Source organism: Mandrillus leucophaeus, unplaced genomic scaffold (assembly GCF_000951045.1).
Source record: "Mandrillus leucophaeus isolate KB7577 unplaced genomic scaffold, Mleu.le_1.0 Scaffold264, whole genome shotgun sequence".
NCBI lineage: Eukaryota > Metazoa > Chordata > Mammalia > Primates > Cercopithecidae > Mandrillus > Mandrillus leucophaeus.
Genome location: NW_012102743.1, coordinates 908,845 through 929,981, shown reverse-complemented (window position 1 = coordinate 929,981; position 21,137 = coordinate 908,845). Strand labels below are relative to the sequence as shown.

At 40.9% G+C, this 21,137-nt stretch overlaps 1 protein-coding gene across 1 annotated transcript in view; it reads left to right on the top strand.

Moving 5' to 3' along the window:
• The window catches only part of RASGRP3 (RAS guanyl releasing protein 3 (calcium and DAG-regulated)), a 95,240-nt gene that overhangs the window by 39,980 nt on the left and 34,123 nt on the right, over positions 1-21,137 (top strand). Inside the window, exons 4-11 of the mRNA XM_011984229.1 lie at positions 807-909; positions 4,227-4,289; positions 4,844-4,975; positions 6,233-6,380; positions 8,170-8,343; positions 8,723-8,839; positions 11,430-11,705; positions 18,747-18,824. Of these exons, the coding sequence (XP_011839619.1) occupies positions 807-909; positions 4,227-4,289; positions 4,844-4,975; positions 6,233-6,380; positions 8,170-8,343; positions 8,723-8,839; positions 11,430-11,705; positions 18,747-18,824 (1,091 nt within the window). The remainder of the gene's footprint in view (positions 1-806; positions 910-4,226; positions 4,290-4,843; positions 4,976-6,232; positions 6,381-8,169; positions 8,344-8,722; positions 8,840-11,429; positions 11,706-18,746; positions 18,825-21,137) is intronic.

Genomic DNA, 21,137 nt, shown 5'->3' with positions numbered 1-21,137 from the left:
AGCTGTATGCTCCTTGTGTTGTTGTTTTCGTATCCACCACAGCATATTGAGTTATCCCTTGCACAAAGAAAGTCAACCCACATGGGAGTAGTTATTTATTAAATCGATTACTATAGAAACCAGAGTTAAACCAGAGCAGGGTTGCCAGATAAAATACAGGATGACCAGTTACATTTGAATTTCTGACAAACATTTTTAGTGTAAGTATGACCTAAATAATGCCAGGGACATATTTACAATAAAGAAATTAATCATTATTTCTCTTAAATTCAAATTTAACTGATTGTCCTGAATTTTATTTATGAAATCTGTCAATGTAGACCAGAGGAAGGGTAAGACCCACCCACCTTTACTTGCAAGGAAATACTAGCCAAAGTAGGAGGTAAAAGATTACTGGTTGGCCAGGCGTGGTGGCTCACGCCTGTAATCCCAACACTTTGGGAGGCTGAGGTGGGAGGATCACAAGGTCAGGAATTCAAGACCAGCCTGACCAATATGGTGAAGCTCCGTGTCTACTAAAAATAGAAAAATTAGCTGGGTGTGGTGGCGGGCACCTGTAGTCCCAGCTACTTGGGAGGCTGAGGCAGGAAAATCACTTGAACCCGGAGGCAGAGGTTGCGGTGAGCCGAGACTGTGCCACTGCACTCCAACCTGGGTGACAGAGTGAGACTCCATCTCCAAAAAAAAAAATTCATTTGTCTATGAAAAATTTTTGACACTATGATACTATTGCTTCTCTATTGATGTTAGAAAAAGTAAAGAGTAGCACTGTTATCTCCTCACTTCTTGTTCTATTTTTTTAACAGATGACAATGGAGAGCTGAATAATAGTTACTTGCCAAGAATAGTTCTACTGATGCACCGATGGTATTTATCTTCCACTGAGTTGGCAGAAAAACTTCTCTGCATATATCTTTTCAACTACTGTGTAATTTTTACAACCATAAATCAAGCTCTGTATTTAGATAGAGTGTCTATCCAAAGCCAGTAAATTAAGATGAATAAATAGTCTTCGGTTATCCAGCTGTTTTGCGGATATATGTAGATGTCTAGACGAAACACATCTGGATCATAGACCAGATAGTTGACTCTCCATCTGGATGTTTTGGCTGTACTTGAAAATAATCACTAAGATGTAAAATGAAGCAGGAACTGTGGGCTGGATGTTTCTAACTTGTCTTAAACATTTCTATTATTAGAGCAATGAGAGAATATTTAACAATGATTCAAGACCAGATTTGTTTCTTCTGGGATGGCAAAATGGTGGGCATAGAGGATGCAGCTTAATCATATGGAAATACAGCCAAAATAATATGCTCTCACTTGGGCACAAACATCAATTTAGTTTTCACATCTTCCCTTGCTGCCAAGACACAATGAACATTCTAGCAGGCTTATTATAATTTGTTGACTGATACTAATGTTAGATTTTCTTCTGAAATGAAAACAAAAAAATCCCACATGGTTAGAAACATCATTCCATAATGAAGGCTTTTAGCAGTCTACCACTTGTCTACATCATGCAGTCCAGAAAAGTGGTTGAAAGCCAAATGACTGAAGATGCAGTCTTCCATTCGTAAAAGGTTCTATTCCCTGAGAGCCAACGCTTATTATACAATCTCTAATGTCGGTGCCTGCAGTCTCTGCCTTCTTCAAGCCCATGAGGCCCTGGAGATGAGTGAGAACCGCTACAGGGAGGGGGAGCCTTAGGGGGAGAGGCACCACCTTAGAGGGAGAGGCACCATCAAGTGTTGTTAGGGCCTGCCAAGGCTTCTGGAGCCAGTAGGGTGTCCACCTGTTCAGTTCAAGCTTCCTCCACTTTCTACTTCTCTTCATCCTCCTCACAACCTCAGAGCAGAAAAAGATATTAGAGAGTCTATAAGGTCCATGGAAGTGAGCAAGATCCTAACTCCTGGTAGTCCAACCGTCATATGCGTCCACTGTTGAAGTGTAGAACACAGGTAAGGATGGAGGGCATTGGCTCAGTCTGGTCATACTCATGGCAATCTAGACATTATCCAAAGAATGTAGCCACCAACAGTGTTCTCACCCTCAGCATGGTCACCAGTGCATGAGACACAAATAAAAAGGGATATTTAGGCATAGTAACATTTAATGTGGGAAAGTTGAAGACCGCCTGTGAATCAACATTTCTATAAATTTTCCTCCCTTTGGATTCCTTGCTCATGCTATATCCACAGTGCCTGGCATATACACAAGCTCAATAAATATTTGTTTAAAAGAGTATGAATAAATACACTTACAAGTAAATAACATAACCTGAGTATTAAGGTACCTGAAAATGACATTTTCAAATATTAAAGAAGAAATTAGAGTACCTATAGTACCCATAGCGTAACGGCGGGGAAATTTTGATGATTTCATGATTTTGCAAATGTCATAGAGTGTGCTTATATAAACCTAGATGCTATAGCCTACTACACATCTAGGCTATATTACACAGCCTGTTGATCCTGGACTACAAACCTGTACTGCATGTGGCTATACTGAATTCTATAGGCAATTGTAATACAATAGTGGGTATTTGTGTATCTAAACATAGAAAAGGTATAGTAAAAATACGGTATAAAAGATAAAAAGTGGTACGCCTGTATAGGGTGCTTATCACAAATGGAGCTTGCAAGACTGGAATCCGCTCTGGGTGAGTCAGTGAGTGAGTGGAGAGTGAATGTGAAGGCCTAGGACATTAATGTACAATATTGTAGACTTTATAGACACTATACACTTAGGCTACACCAAATTATAAAAATATTTTTCTTTCTTCAATAATAAATTAACTTTAACTTACTGTAACTTTTATACTTTATAAACCTTTAAAAACTTTTTAATCCTTTTGTAATAACACTTACCTTAAAACACAAATATATTGTACTGCTGTAAAAAATATTTTCTTTCTTAATATCTGTATTCTACAAACTTATTCTATTAAATTTTTTTTTTTTTTTTTACTTTTTAAACTTTTTTATTAAAAGCAAAGACACAAACAAATGCATTAGCCTAGGTTTAGGTTTACACAGGCTCAGGATCATCAACATCAGTGTCTTCCACCTCCACCTCTTATTCCACTGGAATGTCTCAGGGGTATTAACAGGCATGGAGCTGTCATCTCCTATGATAACAATCCCTCCTTCTGGAATAACTCCTGAAGAACCTGCTGAGGCTGTGTTACAGTTAACTTTTTAATTTTTTTTACATAAGTAAAAGGAGTACTCTAAAATTACAACAAAAAATAGTATAGTAAGTCCATAAACCAATAACAGTCATTTATTCTCATTATCAAGTATCATATACTGTACATGACTGTGTATACTAGACTTTTACATGACTCACACAACAGCAGATTTGTTTACACCATCATCACCACAAACACATGAGTAATGCATTGGGTTACAACATTATGCTGGCTACCATGTCACTAGGCAACAGGAATTTTTCAATCCCACTATAATCTTATTGGACCACTGTCATATATGCAGTCCTTCCTTGACTGAAACGTCGTTATGTGGTGCATAACTGTATACGGCATTAATCCTAAATACAAAATCTTTTTGGTTAAAACAGTATTTCTCGGCCAGGTGCAGTGGCTCACGCCTGTAATCCTAGCACTTTGGGAGGCCGATCACAAGGTCAGGAGATCGAGACCATCCTGGCTAACACGGTGAAACCCCATCTCTACTAAAAATACAAAAAATTAGCCGGGCGTGGTGGCGGGCGCCTGTAGTCCCAGCTACTCGGGAAGCTGAGGCAGGAGAATGACGTGAACCCGGGAGGCAGAGTTTGCAGTGAGCCGAGATTGCACCACTGCACTCCAGCCTGGGTGACAGAGCCAGACTCCGTCTCAAAAAATAATAATAATAAAAATAAATAGTGTTTCTCTGTACTATCAATTTAATTATGTATAGTTGCCAGTCTATTTGTAATTACAATTGGCAGTTATTAGTTAAGTGTGGAGGAAGGCAAAACTAATCTTGTAACTGGCTTCTCCTTCAGACCAAAAAAATATATTCCAGAGCTATAATAAATCAAGTTTCAATTGTTCAGTGTCGAAGTCATCAGAGGCCATTTCTCTCTGTATTTGAGTGTCTTTATAACCCCAAATGTCCCCAGCATGGTCCTCTTACTAGGAATTGATATATGTTGAGGGCACAGCTGCAGGTGTGTGTAAAGGAAATGAGGTGCACGAATTTTTTCTTTAACTGGTTTACATATCGAAATGCCACTGGAGAAAGCTGCAATGAATTTCGATTAAAGATCTGCTACTTCATGAGGTAAACACATTTACAAATTTGATTTCTTGTAGCTTCTGGTTCTGGCACGGTTGTAGTTTCTAGTTCTGCAATTGTTGACAATTTCCTTTTCCCCAAGCTGCAGACCTAGTTTGACAACAGAGTCTACTCTGATACCCCTCCCACCAACTTTGTTAAAATTGGCCCTCCTCTGTTGGGTGGGGTGGGGGAAACTTTATCTTTTGCACTAGAGATTAAGTAGTAGTAAATGTGATTAAGGAATGAAACTAGCACTTAGAAAGGGTGGATTTATTTTCTTCTACTCCCTCGCCACACCCATTCCCACCTACTCACCATGACTTGAAGGAAGGGTTTCCTCTCAACTGAAAGAGAGGCTATGAATGGGAGTGGTTTGAGATAGAAGGAGGGCAGAGAGAGGCTCCACGTGATGGATGGGGATTTGGAGATAGGAGATGGCTAATTTGAAGTATGGTCCTGGGTTCAGTGTTAAATGTAGTCTGTAAAATGGTACAATCGTTTCCATAGATATCCAACTTGAAATATTCCAGCTGCCAAAAATATTTGATGCCTTTCAGGTACTGGATTCTGAAATTTCCTGCAGAGTTTAATTTGGATCTTGGTTTGATTCGTATGACTGAGGAATTCCGGGAAGTAGCTAGTCAACTAGGATATGAAAAACACGTCAGCCTCATCGACATATCCAGCATGTAAGAGTGGCACCAACGTCTTTCACACTCGATGAGTCCACTGCTTAGGGGAGGAAGTAGTGATCACCCCACTTGTCCTGAGTCCATCCCACTCCTGAATCTAGGTTTGCTTCTGTGAGAAAAGCCTTGCTGCAGTGAGTACAAGCCGTGTTGGACACAACTCATCTCTCCAAGCTGCAGTTTCTTTACTTGTAAAATGTGGACAGTACCTTTCTCGTGGGATTATTATGAACATCCAATAAGGACATAAGATAGTGCATGAAAGCATTTGGCACACAATAGACGCTCGGTATGAGTTACTGAGTCTGAATCTAGTTAACATCTCTTATGCCTTCACTACTCAAAGTGTGGTCTGCAGACCAGCAACATTAGCATCACCTGGGAGCTCATTAGGAATGCAACCTCTAGGCTCCACCTTAAACCTGAATTGGAATCCACACTTTAAAGATCCCCAAGTGATTCACATGCAAGCTTGAGAAGCTCTGTACCATGGTGCTGCTGAGGTTGGCCTCAGAACAACAACCTTATGGTGGTTGACCATAGATGTCAGGAGCTGGTTAGCTCAGTTATTAGGTAACTGGTGCAGTTAGGCCACTTTCGTATCAACTAGGTAACTTTGCACAGGGAAGACTATTTGATGATCCTAAATATGGTTATCCATCTTGCAAATGTATGTTCTTGTGTGTTAGGTATCTCTGTTTTCCACTGTCGATTACTATTGAATACTTCTTCAATAGTAATCAATAGTGAATGATCCGGGAATTATAAGGGATGTTTGGTGAAAAAACGTATTATTCAAGATCATTCCTAATAAATCAGAACCTCTGGCAGTAAGGCCCAGGCGTCTGTCTTTATAACAAGCTTTTCAGATAATTCATGTTATACTAAAGTATGAGAACCACAGCTTCTAGTGGTTTCCATGTGCCTTAAATCACCATCTATATCCTGATAAACTCCCAAATTTATATACTAGCCCTGACCTTTCCTTTATGATCCAGACCTTGCTGGTCACAAAGAGACTAAGTAAGAGATTCTGGATGGATCAGTGCAAAACCTACTCTGTCTGGAAAAACAACTCCAAGTTTATGTTCTATTGGCAATTGGTCAGTGGTTTTCTCTTCAAATATGAAAGACAGGGCATGTATTTTGCACAAGCCCCTGGAAGCAAGCCAAGAGTTACAGAGTCAGTAGGTTAATAACTTCCATTGAGTGAAATGGGCTTTCAACACATTGACCGGACTCACTCTTCTTTTATAGTCCTTCCTATGACTGGATGAGAAGAGTCACACAGAGGAAAAAAGTATCCAAGAAGGGAAAAGCCTGTCTGCTGTTTGACCATCTGGAGCCCATTGAATTGGCTGAGCACCTCACTTTTCTGGAGCATAAATCTTTTAGAAGGATCTCAGTAAGAAACTTGACATTTATTCTTCCAAGGATAACAACCACAATGCCAACTTTCCCAAGAGCTGCATTTTCATACTCTGAAGTGTTGGCAGCTTCTATCACTGTGCTCTGCTGGAAAAGTGCCCTTAATTCACAGGAACAATCCCTTTTAACCAAAGATAAATATTATCCTGTCTTTATTTTATGGCTCAGGAGCTATATTTCTGTCGCTATTTTCAATGTCTCCTTTCATAGGATTAAAGCGTGATTTTTCTAAATAGTCAGTGGAGATTTAACCATTCAAGGTTGATTTAGCTCCATTGACTTCTCCCAAGTGAACATGTTTTGCTAGGCCCTTCGTTTTTGGGAAAAAATATTTAGTTAGGTTCGGATTTGTATAAATGGCTAATTATGGGTGTAGGTTGAAAACAGGAATTGTAGACTTTAAGGAGAATCTCAACATCAGGTTGTTTCTTTCCCAGAGATAGAGATCCTGAATTAAACTTTTCTTTCCTACTCATCTTGATGGAGCCTCATTCCTTCTCTAACTCCCCCTTTTCTTTCTCTGGTCTGTGATTTCTTAGCCTCCTGCTCTCTATCCTCCTGTTATGATAACATTTTCCACATTGGTTCACAATCAGCTAACCACTTTGCTTTGTCTCGCCAAGCTCTGGGGAAGTTGCGCCTCCTCCTTCTCCTTTTCCAAGGTGTCGGAGAATGAATTACATTATTGCTTGCAAAGACGACTGTCTTGGTTAGAAGCATGAATTTCTGAAAGACTGATTCTTTCACTAAGTAATCCTACTTGGAGAGTACCTTAACGATTCCCCGCAGGCAGGCCATGGGACGGAGTCCCCTGCACTGTTTATATGATAGAAAGTTCATATGTATTTTTTGATCTCCATGCTAACATTCTGAAAATGTGTTTGTCTTGCTAAAGAGCAGCCTTACTTCAATTGATTTTTTTTTCCTCTGTCTTCTTTTTTCTTGAAACAACTTTACAACTGATGCTAATTTGAAATCATTATATTTGTGTTCATTTCCTCCTCTTCATTGTATACCATTGTATCTTTAACTTGCCTGATTGGAATCACCAACAGTGTGTTAAAAATGGAGATTCTTGGCCCAGCGCGCCTTTAATCCCAGCACTTTGGGAGGCCAAGGTGGGCGGATCATGAGGTCAAGAGATCGAGACCATCCTGGCCAACATGGCAAAACCCCATCTCTACTAAAAATACAAAAAAATCTAGCCAGGCCTGGCGGCTTGCACCTGTAGTACCAGTTACTCAGGAGGCTGAGGCAGGAGAATCGCTTGAACCCGGGAGGCGGAGATTGCAGTCAGCCAAGATCATGCCACTGTACTCCAGCCTGGCAAAGAGAGTGAGACTCTGTCTAAAAAAAAAAAAAAAAAAAAAAGGAGATTCTTTGGTTTTTCTTCTGAAGATAGTGATCGTTTACACCTAGGGTGTTCCCAGGAACCGGCATTTTACCAAGTGCCACAGGTGGATCTTATGACCCAGTAAATTTTGAACTCATTGGAATACCACTTTGAATCTTGCCTCTTTCTCCTCCCACCAAAGCTGTGATGTGTAGTAGTGGGTGTCTGTGCATGGGGTGAGTAGTGGGGTTTGAAAAACAGCAAAATAATATTTTAAAGACACATGTATATTCAGACTTTTAGGATGCCATTGTAAATGTGAAATAAAAGAAATTATTCTGTTGTTATGAAACAATATCTTACCTCTTCTATATAATATTCTAATTTCTGATTTTACATTATAATTCAGAATCTCTGAATCCTCCTTTCCTAGTTCACTGATTACCAAAGCTATGTCATCCATGGCTGCCTGGAGAATAATCCAACTTTGGAAAGATCGATAGCTTTATTTAATGGAATCTCTAAGTGGGTCCAATTGATGGTTCTTAGCAAACCAACCCCCCAGCAAAGGGCAGAAGTCATCACAAAGTTTATCAATGTTGCAAAGGTATGTCTGGTAATCAGACTGGGTTTTTGAGTTCTAGATGTTCATTCACTCTGTTGAGAAAAGTCCTTGAAGAAATGTGGTGTTCACAGTATAAGAGCACTGGACAACTAAACTACTTGCTGATGTCTAATGAACAAATCGTATTTTTGCCATGCAAGAAGATTGCTTTCAAAAAGCAATGCTTAGAAGCATTTAACGTAGCTATTTTTCTGTGAAGTAATAGATATATTTCTCTGATTCTATTTGTGCTTCATTTTAAATTGATGTAATTTTTTCATTAGCTTCTTGTTATTAAAATTGTGCATAAATGTACTTGTAATTCAGAAAGTTTAGACTAATTTAAAAATCCTTAAAAAGCATTGATGCATTTTTATTGCAGAAGCTCCTTCAGCTCAAAAATTTTAACACCCTGATGGCAGTGGTGGGAGGCCTCAGTCATAGTTCCATTTCACGCCTCAAAGAGACGCATTCTCATCTTTCTTCAGAAGTTACAAAGGTACAGTAGATTTGATCCTAGTTAAAAGTAAAAAAATGCATTTGTAAATTGTTCAGATTTAGTGTACGCCTAACAAATGTCACTCAGAGGGGGAAAGTTTTTCTCTTAAACCAGTGGTAGTTTATACATGGGGACAAAGTAGAAAGGGAATAACCACACCAGCTGAGTTCACCTGGAAAAACAGGTTGGAGGTGGTGGTAAGTGTCCCAGGAAGAATGCTTTGAATATCATTAACATATTGTAGTGGTGGCCAGGTGTGGTGGCTCACTCCTGTAATCCCAGCACTTTGGGAGGCCGAGGTGGGTGGATCACAAGGTCAGGAGATCGAGACCATCCTGGCTAACATAGTGAAACCCCATCTCTACTAAAAATACAAAAAAATTAGCTGGGCGAGGTGGCGGGCACCTGTAGTCCCAGCTCCTCGGGAGGCTGAGGCAGGAGAAAGGCGTGAACCTGCGGGGCGGAGCTTGCAGTGAGCTGAGATCACACCACTGCACTCCAGCCTGGGCAACAGAGGGAGACTCTGTCTCAAAAAAAACAAAAAAAAACAACAAAAAAAAAACCCAACATATTTAACAGGTATCTGTTTGGTCCTACTATGTGATAGGCACTGTGATACACAAAGTAAATAAGACAGAAATAGTTCCTACCCTACCTCCTAAAATAAAGTCATTGAATGACTACTTTATTCATAACACTGTGTTGGGCACATCAAAAGATAGAAAAGGGAAGACATAGGCCTTGTATACAAATCCTCAGATTTAGAACTGAATTGTCATGAAAAAAAAATATGTATATATATTAAAAAAAAGTGATCATTTTCCAAACTGAGCTTTCTGCCATATTTATTTTTATGACATGATAGTTCTCTTTTTCTTCTTGAGCAAAAAGGAGCATTTCATCCTTATGAAAAGATTGTCACGTAAGAGTGCACTTTGTTATTTCAATATGGACACTTTTAGCTGTGAGTTTAAAAGAAAAAGAAAAAAACTTCTACAGCAATTAAACAATCAGGAAATGTATTGTCCATCAGGCGTGGTGGCTCACACCTGCAATCTCAGTACTTTGGGAGGTGGAGGTGGGAGGATTGCTTGAGGCCAGGAGTTTGACATCAGCCTGGGTAACATAACTAGATCCTGTCTCTACCAAAAAAAAAAAAAAAAAAAAAATTAGCCAGGTGTGGCAGTGTGTGCCTGTAGTCCCAGCTATCTGGGAGGCTGAGGTGGAATGATCGTTTGAGCCCAGGAGTTTGAGGCTGCAGTGAGCCAGGATCATACCACTGCACTCTACCCTGGGGGACATACCTGGAAGTCCAAAGACAGAGCAGGCACGGTCTGATCAGACCCCTGACTCAGGGTCTCTGCCTGCCTCTGAGTATTAGAGAGTTTTGTTTTTTTGTTTGTTTCATCAAACTGGTTTTTCTCCTAATTGGGCTGTCTGTAGCAACCAAAAAATTATGTTCCCTTGTTCATGAGAGCTGAAGATAGGGAAGACTTCTCACTTCAACTCTTCACGCATAGAATTAAAGATCTTTTGAGCCAACTCAGGTCTTAAGCCCATCCCTGGACCAATAACAGTTGCCAGAGGAATACGACGTACTGATTGGCTTAACCCTGAGTTCCTGAACTGGTCACAAACTAGAGGGATGCAATTACTCTGATGATAAATCAGAACCCATTCTTGGTCCTGGAAATGGAAACAGCTCTGTCTGAGTCACAACGGCTGCTTTGGGAGAGAGTAGACTAATTAAAATCGGGGTCTACTAGAAAGACCATGCCTGGTTACTGTGAAGCAACCAACAATAACTTGTCCACATAAACAAGAGGAAGTAGTAAACGACAGAAGTACTGTTGTTTGACCTCAAACTCTGTACTCATTCCAAGTATAATGGAACGTATTAGGTAATCAGTATTTCATTTTCTTTTAGCTTTGTATCAAATCTCAAGTAAAAAGCAAAAACAAATTTTAAATGTTGTAAAGAATAAGAATCTGATAGAAGCTTATAGAGGCTTGGAGAACTACCAGTGTATCTTTTAAAATTATTTATTGGAACTTCTCTTACTTATAGAGAAAGAAACCGAGGCCCAAAGAAGTGAAGTGACTTGTTCAAGGTCACCCTTCTAGTTAGGCAGAATATAGAACCACAGCTATCTCATAACGCATTGCAACTTTCCCTACCCCACCGTGTCCCAGATTAACCTCAAGTAATATCTGGAATGCAACTTTCTTGGAACAACTAAAAAATTTTAATATTCGACATGCTTGAATTTGTGGACAGTAATATTTTCATAAATTCCCAAACACTTAAGAATACATGATGCCATTTAATATCCCAACATCTCTAGTAGGTAGGCAGACGTGTAGGCTATTTCCGTTTTATAGCAAAATGGAACTGGCTGCTCAATGCGTAGCCAGGCCTAGTACGTTTTCTAACTTTCTTTTTCCTGATTAATATTTCCCTGTAGCAACATTGGTGCAAGTGATACTTTTCTCAGTAGCTGAGGAATTTCCTAGCCACACATTGCAGGGCCTGGGGGTGTGCAGAAGGGAAAAAGCTGTTTGAAAATTCTACTTTTCCATCTGTTCCCAGAACTGGAATGAAATGACAGAGTTGGTCTCCTCCAACGGTAATTACTGCAATTACCGCAAGGCCTTTGCCGACTGTGATGGCTTCAAAATCCCCATCCTTGGAGTACACTTGAAAGACTTGATAGCAGTCCATGTCATTTTCCCAGACTGGACAGAGGAGAACAAAGTGAACATTGTGAAAATGCACCAGCTCTCCGTTACTCTGAGTGAACTAGTCTCCCTGCAGAATGCCTCTCACCACCTAGAACCCAACATGGATTTGATCAACCTGCTCACGGTGAGTTCCAAGGAGCCAAGTTTGGGCTCTGTAACTCTTCTGCACCTTTCTTTCCAGGAGACATAGGAAGATGTGTGCCAGCAATTCATTCTGGAGGAAAATTGGTTTCAGAGTCAATAGATGAGAGGAAATCTCATAGGACAAGGGAAAAGGAACCCTGATTAGTATTTTCCATAACCAGCAAATCTTGGGACAAAGAAATCTACCTTTGTTCAGAGGGGCCCAATCTCTGCCGTATGACTCCACTTCTGGCGTTCTTAGAGAAGCTCCTCCAGACTGTGTCTCAGCCCTCGCTCTCCTTCACCACATTCGTCCAACTCATCACATCCTTCTGTATGTCCTCCGGTCATCTGCTCCTCTTTATCCTCACTGCACTGCTTTAGCTGAAGCCTGGAGTAATGCAAGGACCTTCTCTGTGATCCCCCTCTTCCCATTGCGAACCTCCCAAACCTCCAGGATGTAGTTTACAGACTGGCATTCAAGGTTCTTGAAGACTCAGTCTCCAACCGTCAGCCCAGCCTTCTTTGCCATCACCCTCTCCCACATTTTACCAGCCTTTGAGAAATACTGAACTTCTTGTACTTTGCACTCCATGAAATGCTGCCTTCTGCTTTCTGGCCTTTGCACTTTCTTGGAGAATCCTATCCCTACCCATCCATATGGCGAGTTCAAATTCAAAAGCCTGTCTTTCTGGAGCATTCTCTCTCCCCCTCCAAAGCAGTCATGCATCTGTCACATGTCACCCTGGCACTTTATATTTTCCTTAACTATAGGAGGAGTCACTCTGAATTCAATTTTTTTCTGTTTACCTGCCTTACATATCATATCCCTCGCACCTCTCACAGTTCCTGGCATATTTAGGAACTCAATAAATGAACTGCATGCTGTATTTAGGAGTGATGTGGCTTAGGAAAAGAAGTTCACCTACCACTCATACTTTTTTGGCATTTGTGGCACACATGTTTAGCTGGTCTCCGCATCCTAGAACTTCTAGACACAACAGGTGTATAGAAGAGAACATTTCCCACTAGCTGCTGCTTTGTGGGAAGAAGAGGCATAACAAAATTCACTCGCCCTTCCTTAAACAAAAGTAAAGGTACAACTTCCCTGTTTGGGTTTATAACACTGTAGCATCTGAAACTCAGCTGCAATACTGAATTAACTGTTTTCCTTGTATGGCTGTGGAAAATGAAACCAATAACTCCTCTTAATTTCTGAGAGCCTAAATCCCCTAGGTCTGCTGCATTGGCATAGGAGTGTGGTTTCTCGCCCTTCTCACAAACTGTTCCGAGAGCATGTAATTGTTTACCAAAGAATAAACCCCTAAGCGTAGGCAATAATGCTAGCTATGCCCTTCAAATAAAGCAGAAGTGGCCAACACACAGAAACACAGCTCTCTTAAAGATGAGTTTTTGTGACAAATAGTAAATATGCAGACTTTCTCTACTGGGGGTGGGAAACACAACTCACAATAATTCAAGCACCTGCATTTCTTTATTTATTTATTTTATTATGATTATACTTTAAGTTCTAGGGTACATGTGCACAACGTGCAGGTTTGTTACATATGTATACATGTGCCATGTTGGTGTGCTGCACCCATTAACTTGTCATTTACATTAGATATATCTCCTAATGCTATCTTTCCTCCCTCCCCACTCCCCACAATAGGCCCCAGTGTGTGATGTTCCCCTTCCTGTGTCCAAGTGATCTCATTATTCAATTCCCACCTATGAGTGAGAACATGCAGTGTTTGGTTTTCTGTTCTTGCGATAGTTTGCTGAGAATGATGGTTTCCAGCTTCATCCATGTCCCTACAAAGGACAGAACTCATCCTTTTTTATGGCTGCATAGTATTCCATGGTGTATATGAAGCACCTGCATTTATTAATGATTTGCCATGTAAATATGTTTCCATGAATGAGTGACCAGAGTTGCAGCCCCAATCAGACTGCAGACCCACAGCTGCAGGTGATGTCTGCAGACCCGTCTCCGTGTGGAGCCTAGGCTTCCAGTGTCTGTGTCCAAGCTGTCCACGATGTCAAGCATAACTTCAGAGAGCAGGTGCCTACCCTTGGGCAATTTCTCATAGAGACAAAAGATAATAATGGGGTAGAGAAATTAATTTGAGTTATAAATGAAACAAGCAACATTACGACAAAGAGATATTTAGAGAAATATTGAAGGATTTTCAATAAAACTTCAGGAGTACAAATGAAAAAAATCTGAACTCTAGAAATAAAGGCTAAGAAAAAAATTCCTTTTTGCTGGGGAAGAATCTTTCTCTCTCTCTCTCATATTGAAGGAAAACTTAGAAGCCATCAAGCACCGTATTTAGTAAATGCAGTGTTGGGTAGCATAGTGTAGTGGCAGAATCCTAGGTGGGAGACCTTGCTTTCAGCCTTCCCTCTGCAGTTGCTTGGCTTTTTCTCCTTGCTAAGAGCCTTGTCTTTGGCTTTTTTAAAATAGGTGTTTTATGCTCATTTGTGAGGTCTCTTCCAGCTCTAAACTTCTAGGATTCTAGATGTGAGAACCGGTGGAGTCTTGAGAATAAGGAACCAAGAGTCAACTTGATTCTGTAGTACCAGCCCGATAGCTCATCACGATAGCACAATCCTGTGTATGAGTCACCAAACTTCAAGCTGAGATCCTTTCTCTCCCCACACAGCCAAGAAGAAAGTTTAGTGCATAGCAGCATACATTCATTCTTCCTGACTCCTGAGGAGTTAATCTCCTCAACATGAGGACCGAGGAGTCTTCTATCTTGTGGTCACTAGAGCGCAGCGGCCGTTTTATGAAGCACACACATATCTGGATTAGAATCATATGGCTGACCACAGCTGCCCCAATGCATGTGAAGGCGTCCACATGCCAGCATCGGAAGGGGTGATTCATTTTGCCCCAGGACTCTAAATTTTCACCTGAAGTGATTGTTTTCATCTAAATATGGCCCCAGCTGAGGTCGCCTGTATATGATGGACAGCCCTGGAGGACAGAAAAAGAGAAGCCTTAAGTTCATCAACAATTATGAAATGCCTACTCTGTGTGGTAGGCTGTAGGGCAGTGCTTTAACTTTCTGTAATAGTTGATTACAATTTTCACAGCACTTTTCACATACATTTCCTCAGTAAATTCTCACACACACCCTGCAATGCAGCCTGGGCAGGGCTGCGAATGTAACATCACCCCTGCCCCGTCCTTTTTTTTTTTTTTTTTTAAACAAAAGAAGAAACTGAGATTTACAAAGGACAGGGAGTAACCTTCTGCATCGCAGCCTGGGCCAGGTTCCCCTCAAATGGACATTTGCTCTCTCATGTGGGCACATTGCTGACATCTAATTTATTTCACATCTGTAAAAATTAATTAATACAATTCTCTCCCCCTCTTCATGATGTGCAGTAAAGGAAGTAATTACAGGACAAAATCTATGAGGGTAGGAGCTTTGTTTGTCATTTTTATCATTGTATCCTTGGCCCCTTGAATACGGCACCAGGCATGTTGAGGGAAGGAGGACCACGCCACCAAACTGTTGGGATTCGTATTGTTCCTCTTTTCAGGGAATATCTGAAGAGGACATTTCCCTTACATCCCAATTCACGTAACCAGGAGTTTTACAAGCTGATGCTTCTGTTGCATGGGGTATGAAATAGTCTGAATCTTTTCATGGTATTTTTAGCCCTATCAGTTACTTTTTACCATTTTGAGTACATGCAAATAACTGGAAAGCCCCTGTATTTTTAATTTTAGTCTCATTTTTAAAAAAGAAGAAGAAGAATAAGAAGAGTTTCAAAAATGGTGAGTAGAGGCAGTCTGACGTCCAGGTGTGTTTTATTTTATGATAAACAGTCAAGCCAATGTAGATCCTACTGAAGACTGAATCTGCAACCAGCTTTGCTGAAAGGATAGGTTGGTAAATGCAACAACTTGACACAGTGGATCGGAACATTTGTCAGAAAAAACCAGCCAGGCTCAAAATATGTTTGACAAAAGCAAATGTTCTTGAAATTCCATTGATGAGCAGCCCATATTATAAAAAAGGTGTGTAGAAAGTAGAACAGATCACTCTTTGGGCAGGTCCGTAAAGCCCGGAGGAGATCTGAGAGAGGAAGTAGAATCATGGCTGGGAAAGAAGCGATGCTAGGAGTAACCCCAAGTGGCAGCTTTACATTCATGGATAAGCACAGTGGCATTTGACTCGTGCATTGACTGGAAGCCAAACCCTGCATTTGTGACCTTCTAAACAAACTCTAGTCAGACACCCATTAGCTCATTTAATCTTCACCATAGTTCTTGGAGGCAGCTATTATTTATGATTCCCATTTCACAGATCAGGAGACTGAGACTCAAGAAGGTTAATTGCATGTCCAGGCTCGCACTACTAATAAGCAGAGAGCAAGTATTTGGAGACTACCAAAACATTTCCATCGCTGAGCCAGTTATCCATTTGACACATGGAAATACCCAAGGATGTTCTGTTTCTCTTGAAAGAGCATCTCCCCGCCTTAGTGTGTGGCTAATTTGGATTCTTGGTTGGCAGTGGTAGTGCTGCTGTCATCTCATCTCCAGCAGATGCTGGTGCCAGTGATCACAGGACTTGGAAGCTGAGTCAGGAGGAAAGGAACATACTCCTCCAAGTCTGCACTAACTCCTGATAACAAGGAATTCAGAAGGAAGGAGTCACTCGGTTTTCTCTCTTTATGTAACCTTCACAGTGCGAGGCTGCAAGCTGGGACAGGGGATACAGAGGTGCAAAAGACAGATGTGCTGCCCATTTTCATGAGACTGAGAGCCTGGTGCAGTTGTCTGTTGTGGGAATTACAAAATAGTAGACAACTGCCCACGGCTGATGTATTTTATGTGGTCCATATGGAATCATAAAATTTTGTTGTTAGTTAGTTCCCAGTGTTTAAAAATTGGGATAGTTTATCTAAAACTCCAGATTTCTGGCTTCTCTGAACAAATCAGAAGATTTGGCAACTCAAGGTCCAATGTTAGGCTGACAGCAATTTGTCATTGCTGAGTAGCGATGTTCATCACAAACCACACCTCTCCCTGTGACTTCCCTAACGGAGAGCGGTGTCAGGTCCTATTTATCATCACAATTTTTTTTTTTTTAATTGTGGCGCTAAGAGGAGAGATCCCTAAATAAATTACATCTGCAAAGACTGTTTTCCAAATAAGACGTTGTGGTACCAGTGTCTCTATCAAAATGCACCTTTCACACATCCTACTCGACTCTTTTATATAATGGAATGGCTCCCAAAGGCATTTGTTTGTGACATGTCGAGGTTTCCTTTCCTGTAACAAGGCAGAGCCCGGGAGGTAGGAGTGATTGCTGTTCAGGGGAAGGTGAATACCATGTCTCTTTTTTGTAAGCAGGATTGTCATGATCTTGACATGATACTGGGGAAATTTCACAGTTAAATCAGTTTTATTTTGTTTAGAAAAAAAAACTTCGTGACAAAGTGCAGGTAAAAGAAACGTGACCTGATTATGAAGTCCTTAATTTAAATGTTACATTCAAGCAGCTGCTAGAACAGTGACTATAACAGTCCCTGGCACATAGTAGATTACTGATAAATATTTGTTGAGTGAATGATTTGAAAATGAAATTTTATGATGCCAACTTCTTTTTTAAAGGAAATAGAACAGGAAAAGGAATCTTTGAAAACATCTTCACCTCTGAGTTTTCTCTGGCTTCCTCCTTCTTTCTTTTCCCCCTCACTCCACTCTCATACACACATTAGATAAAATATGTTAAAGAACATTTTTCATTCCTACATGGTCAAAGAAGGGAGCCGGCACTGGTTATGTTCATGGCCGGGGAAGTGATGTGATCCATGGAGTGTTCTAGCTTTAAAGGAGTAGGTGGGAATTGTTCAGGCTTATTTTAACCTCATGACTTCTGTTTTAGGTGAGTGAGAACATGCATTGTAGGGCTTTACAGAGTTTATCCACGTTCTCCTATCTGGATCTGTGTTGTCCTTGCCTACAATGATCTTCCTCTCTCTTTTGTCTAGATTCCGTCCCAGTCCCCCTGGTTAAGTCCCGGTTCACAAGGACCTCCATGAATCCATCCTGATCATTTCCGTCTCCAGTGGCCCCTATGCATAATAATAGTATAACAAATAGCAAATACGATAATAACACAGTAACATTAACACTACAAAATAACACTTCTTGAGATTTTACTGTGTACCAGGTCCTGTGTGAAATACTTTACATGTGTTATTTCATTTTTGGTCTTGATACAAATCCAACTCAGTAGGGACTTTTATGATCATTTCCATTTTCCAGATGTGGTAACTGAGTGTCAGAGAGGAAATTACTTGCTAAAGGTTACACAGCTAGCCAGTGGCAGGCTCCATGCTTGAACCCAGCCCTGCCTGACTACACAGCCTCTGCCCTCGTGTATTTACTATGCTGCCTCCCTGATTTCTGACCGATTCCTGGAGCACTTAAAGTGGAGCAACTACTTCATACTCAGCATGTGCTGCCTTTTATTGCTATGAACACACTTTTTTAGGTTCAGGCCCTATTTATTCAAATAAATTATCAGGCGCTTGAGGGCAAGGAATGATTTTATATCAGCTTGCCTCACTAGGACTTAGCACAACGCTCTCAAATAATAGGAGTCTAGTTAACTGCTCCTTTATTTCCACAGTTCTTTAATCAAACCTCAAAGGCAGCATTTATTATATTTACAAGTCTTATTGTTTGCATCTGTCCCCGCTTCCAGCCTGGAAACATCAGGTAGCCCTCATCTGTGACTCAGCACTGAGCACCTGGGAGCTGCTCAGTAAATATTGCTGAGGAATTGAGTTGATGGTTCTCGTCCATACTGATGATTAACCAGGATTAACGTTTTCTCTTTTAAAGTTCATTTTCCATCTCTGCATGCTGTCTTTTTATTGTTCTGCATTTACTCAAATTCCTGTATTAGACAGTGAACTTAAACATTCAACCTGAACAAAAATTCAGCAACGTAAATAAATAAATAAATGTAATCCAACATATTTATCCGTTTTAATTTTGTTGTAGCTTTCCCTCGACCTCTATCACACTGAAGATGATATTTACAAACTGTCACTGGTGCTGGAGCCTAGAAATTCTAAATCGGTAGGTATTATTTTCTCTCTAAGCATCAGTGCCACTCACTATTTTTTGTCATTTATAGTAATTGGCTATTACAATGTTGCTTTATGTTCTAAAATGGAAGAATTTTAAAAATTGATACTATTCTTTTTTTTTTTTTTTTTTGAGGCGTAGTCTTGCACTATCACCTGGGCTGGAATGCAATGGTGCAATCTCGGCTCACTGAAACCTCCGTCTCCTGGGTTCACACAATTCTCCTGCTTCAGGCTGCCGAGTAGCTAGGATTACAGGCACACACTGCCATGCCTGGCAATTTTTTAAATTTTTTTATTTTTAGTAGAGACGGAGTTTCACTGTTGGCCCAGGCTGGTCTCGAACTCCTGACTTCGTGATCCGCCCGCTGTGGCCTCCCAAAGTGCTAGGATCACAGGTGTGAGCGACCGCGCCCGGCCATTATTCATTCCCATTTTATCAATGGGACAGCTTAGCCCTGACAGTTTGAGAATTATGTCTTCATACCAGAGGCTAATAAAGAGGAAGAACATCATTCTCATTATTCTGTTTTATAATTGATCTTCTATTTGTTGTGTTCCTGCTAAGAACTCAATACACCTAGGACCAAAAAGAAAGGAAAAGAATAATAACTCATCTTAATGTTAAAGATCATTTAGACTGTTTCAAGCTTTAAAAAAGCTCCATTCAACATAAAATTAGATTTAAAAATTTAAATATCTTGGTCGTAATTTACGAATTTCTCTACTAACCATTGATTCAACTCAGAATTTGGATGTCACATTGGATAGTGTCCACTTAGTAGATGGCAAACTCTTAGTAAATAAACTATATAATGAGATTGAAGAAATTGCATTATTGAATATATACCACTCATTGGTTTTAGTGGATGGATTATATTTTAGCTATGATTTGCACTAATACAAAATGCCTGGATGAGTTTAAAATTTATAATGAGGTTAGCCGGGCACGGTGCTCACGCCTGCAATCCCAGCACTTTGGGAGGCCAAGGCGGGCGGATCCTAAGGTCAGAAGATTGAGACCATCCTGGCTAACACGGTGAAACCCTGTCTCTACTAAAAATACAAAAAATTAGCCAGGCGTGGTGGCGGGTGCCTGTAGTCCCAGCTACTTGGGAGGCTGAGGCAGGAGAATGGCGTGAACCTGGGAGGTAGAGTTTGCAGTGAATCGAGATGGCGCCACTGCACTCCAGCCTGGGCTACAGAGTGAGACTCTGTCTCAAAAAAAACCAAACCAAAACAAAACAAAACAGAAACATTTATAGTGAGGTTAAGGCTTGCATGTTGAAGATAAAATGCCTATGCTTGCTTCTTATAATCACATCTTGAGATCAGTTCTCTTATAAAGATCTCATCCTTACCAGCTGAACTCTATAACATAGTCACTATGCCCCCTAGGTTTATTAATACCTGCTGTGATTCTGAACCATCAGACTGAAGAGACAAAATGGCAGTGAGAGCCGTTCTCTGGCCCCGGCAGGACATGCACTTGAGTCTGAGTCAGTTGAGCTGGTAGCATCTGTTCTTAAAATAGTGCATGTGGTTCCATGAGCATGTTCTCCTTCCTGCCAGTCTCAGGAGGCTCGTCTCCTGGAAATACTGCAGAACAGAGCCATGCGGGATGATATGGCACATGCAACGGTAGGAGTGAGGACCCAGACTCTTTAAAGCTAGCAAGACTAAGGAAGCTAGCAAGAAAGCCAAAGCTTTTGAAAACCAAAAAGGAATTTGTAAGCCCCTCCCTAATTCTGTAGTTTTGTCATGATGAACCTGGCCACGGTGTGTTAAGGCCTGTTGTATGTGTGCATACAGAATTTCCACCTCTTGGGGCCAAGTAGGCACCAGAATTGCTTCCAGCTGTTGAATGCCTGGCAGGGCATCATACACAGTTTATCTTATTAACTCTGTTAAGAAAACTAGGTCTGGGCCAGGAGCAGTGGCTCATGCCTGTAATCCCAGCACTTTGGGAGGCCGAGGCAGGCAGATCACTTGAGGTCAGGAGTTTGAGACCAGCCTGGGCAACAGGGTGAACCTTGTCTCTACTAAAAATACAAAAAGTAGCCAGGCCTGCTGGCACATGTCTGTAGTTCCAGCTACTTAGGAGGCGGAGGCAGGAGGATCACTGGAACCCAGGAGGCAGAGGTTGCATTGAGCTGAGATCATGCCACTGCACTCCAGGCTGGGCAACAGAGCAAGACTCCATCTCAGAGGGAGGGAGGAAAGAAAAAAAGAAAGAAAGAGAGAAAGAGAGAAAGAGAGAGAGAGAGAGAAAGAGAGAGAGAGAGAGAGGGAGGGAGGGAGGGAA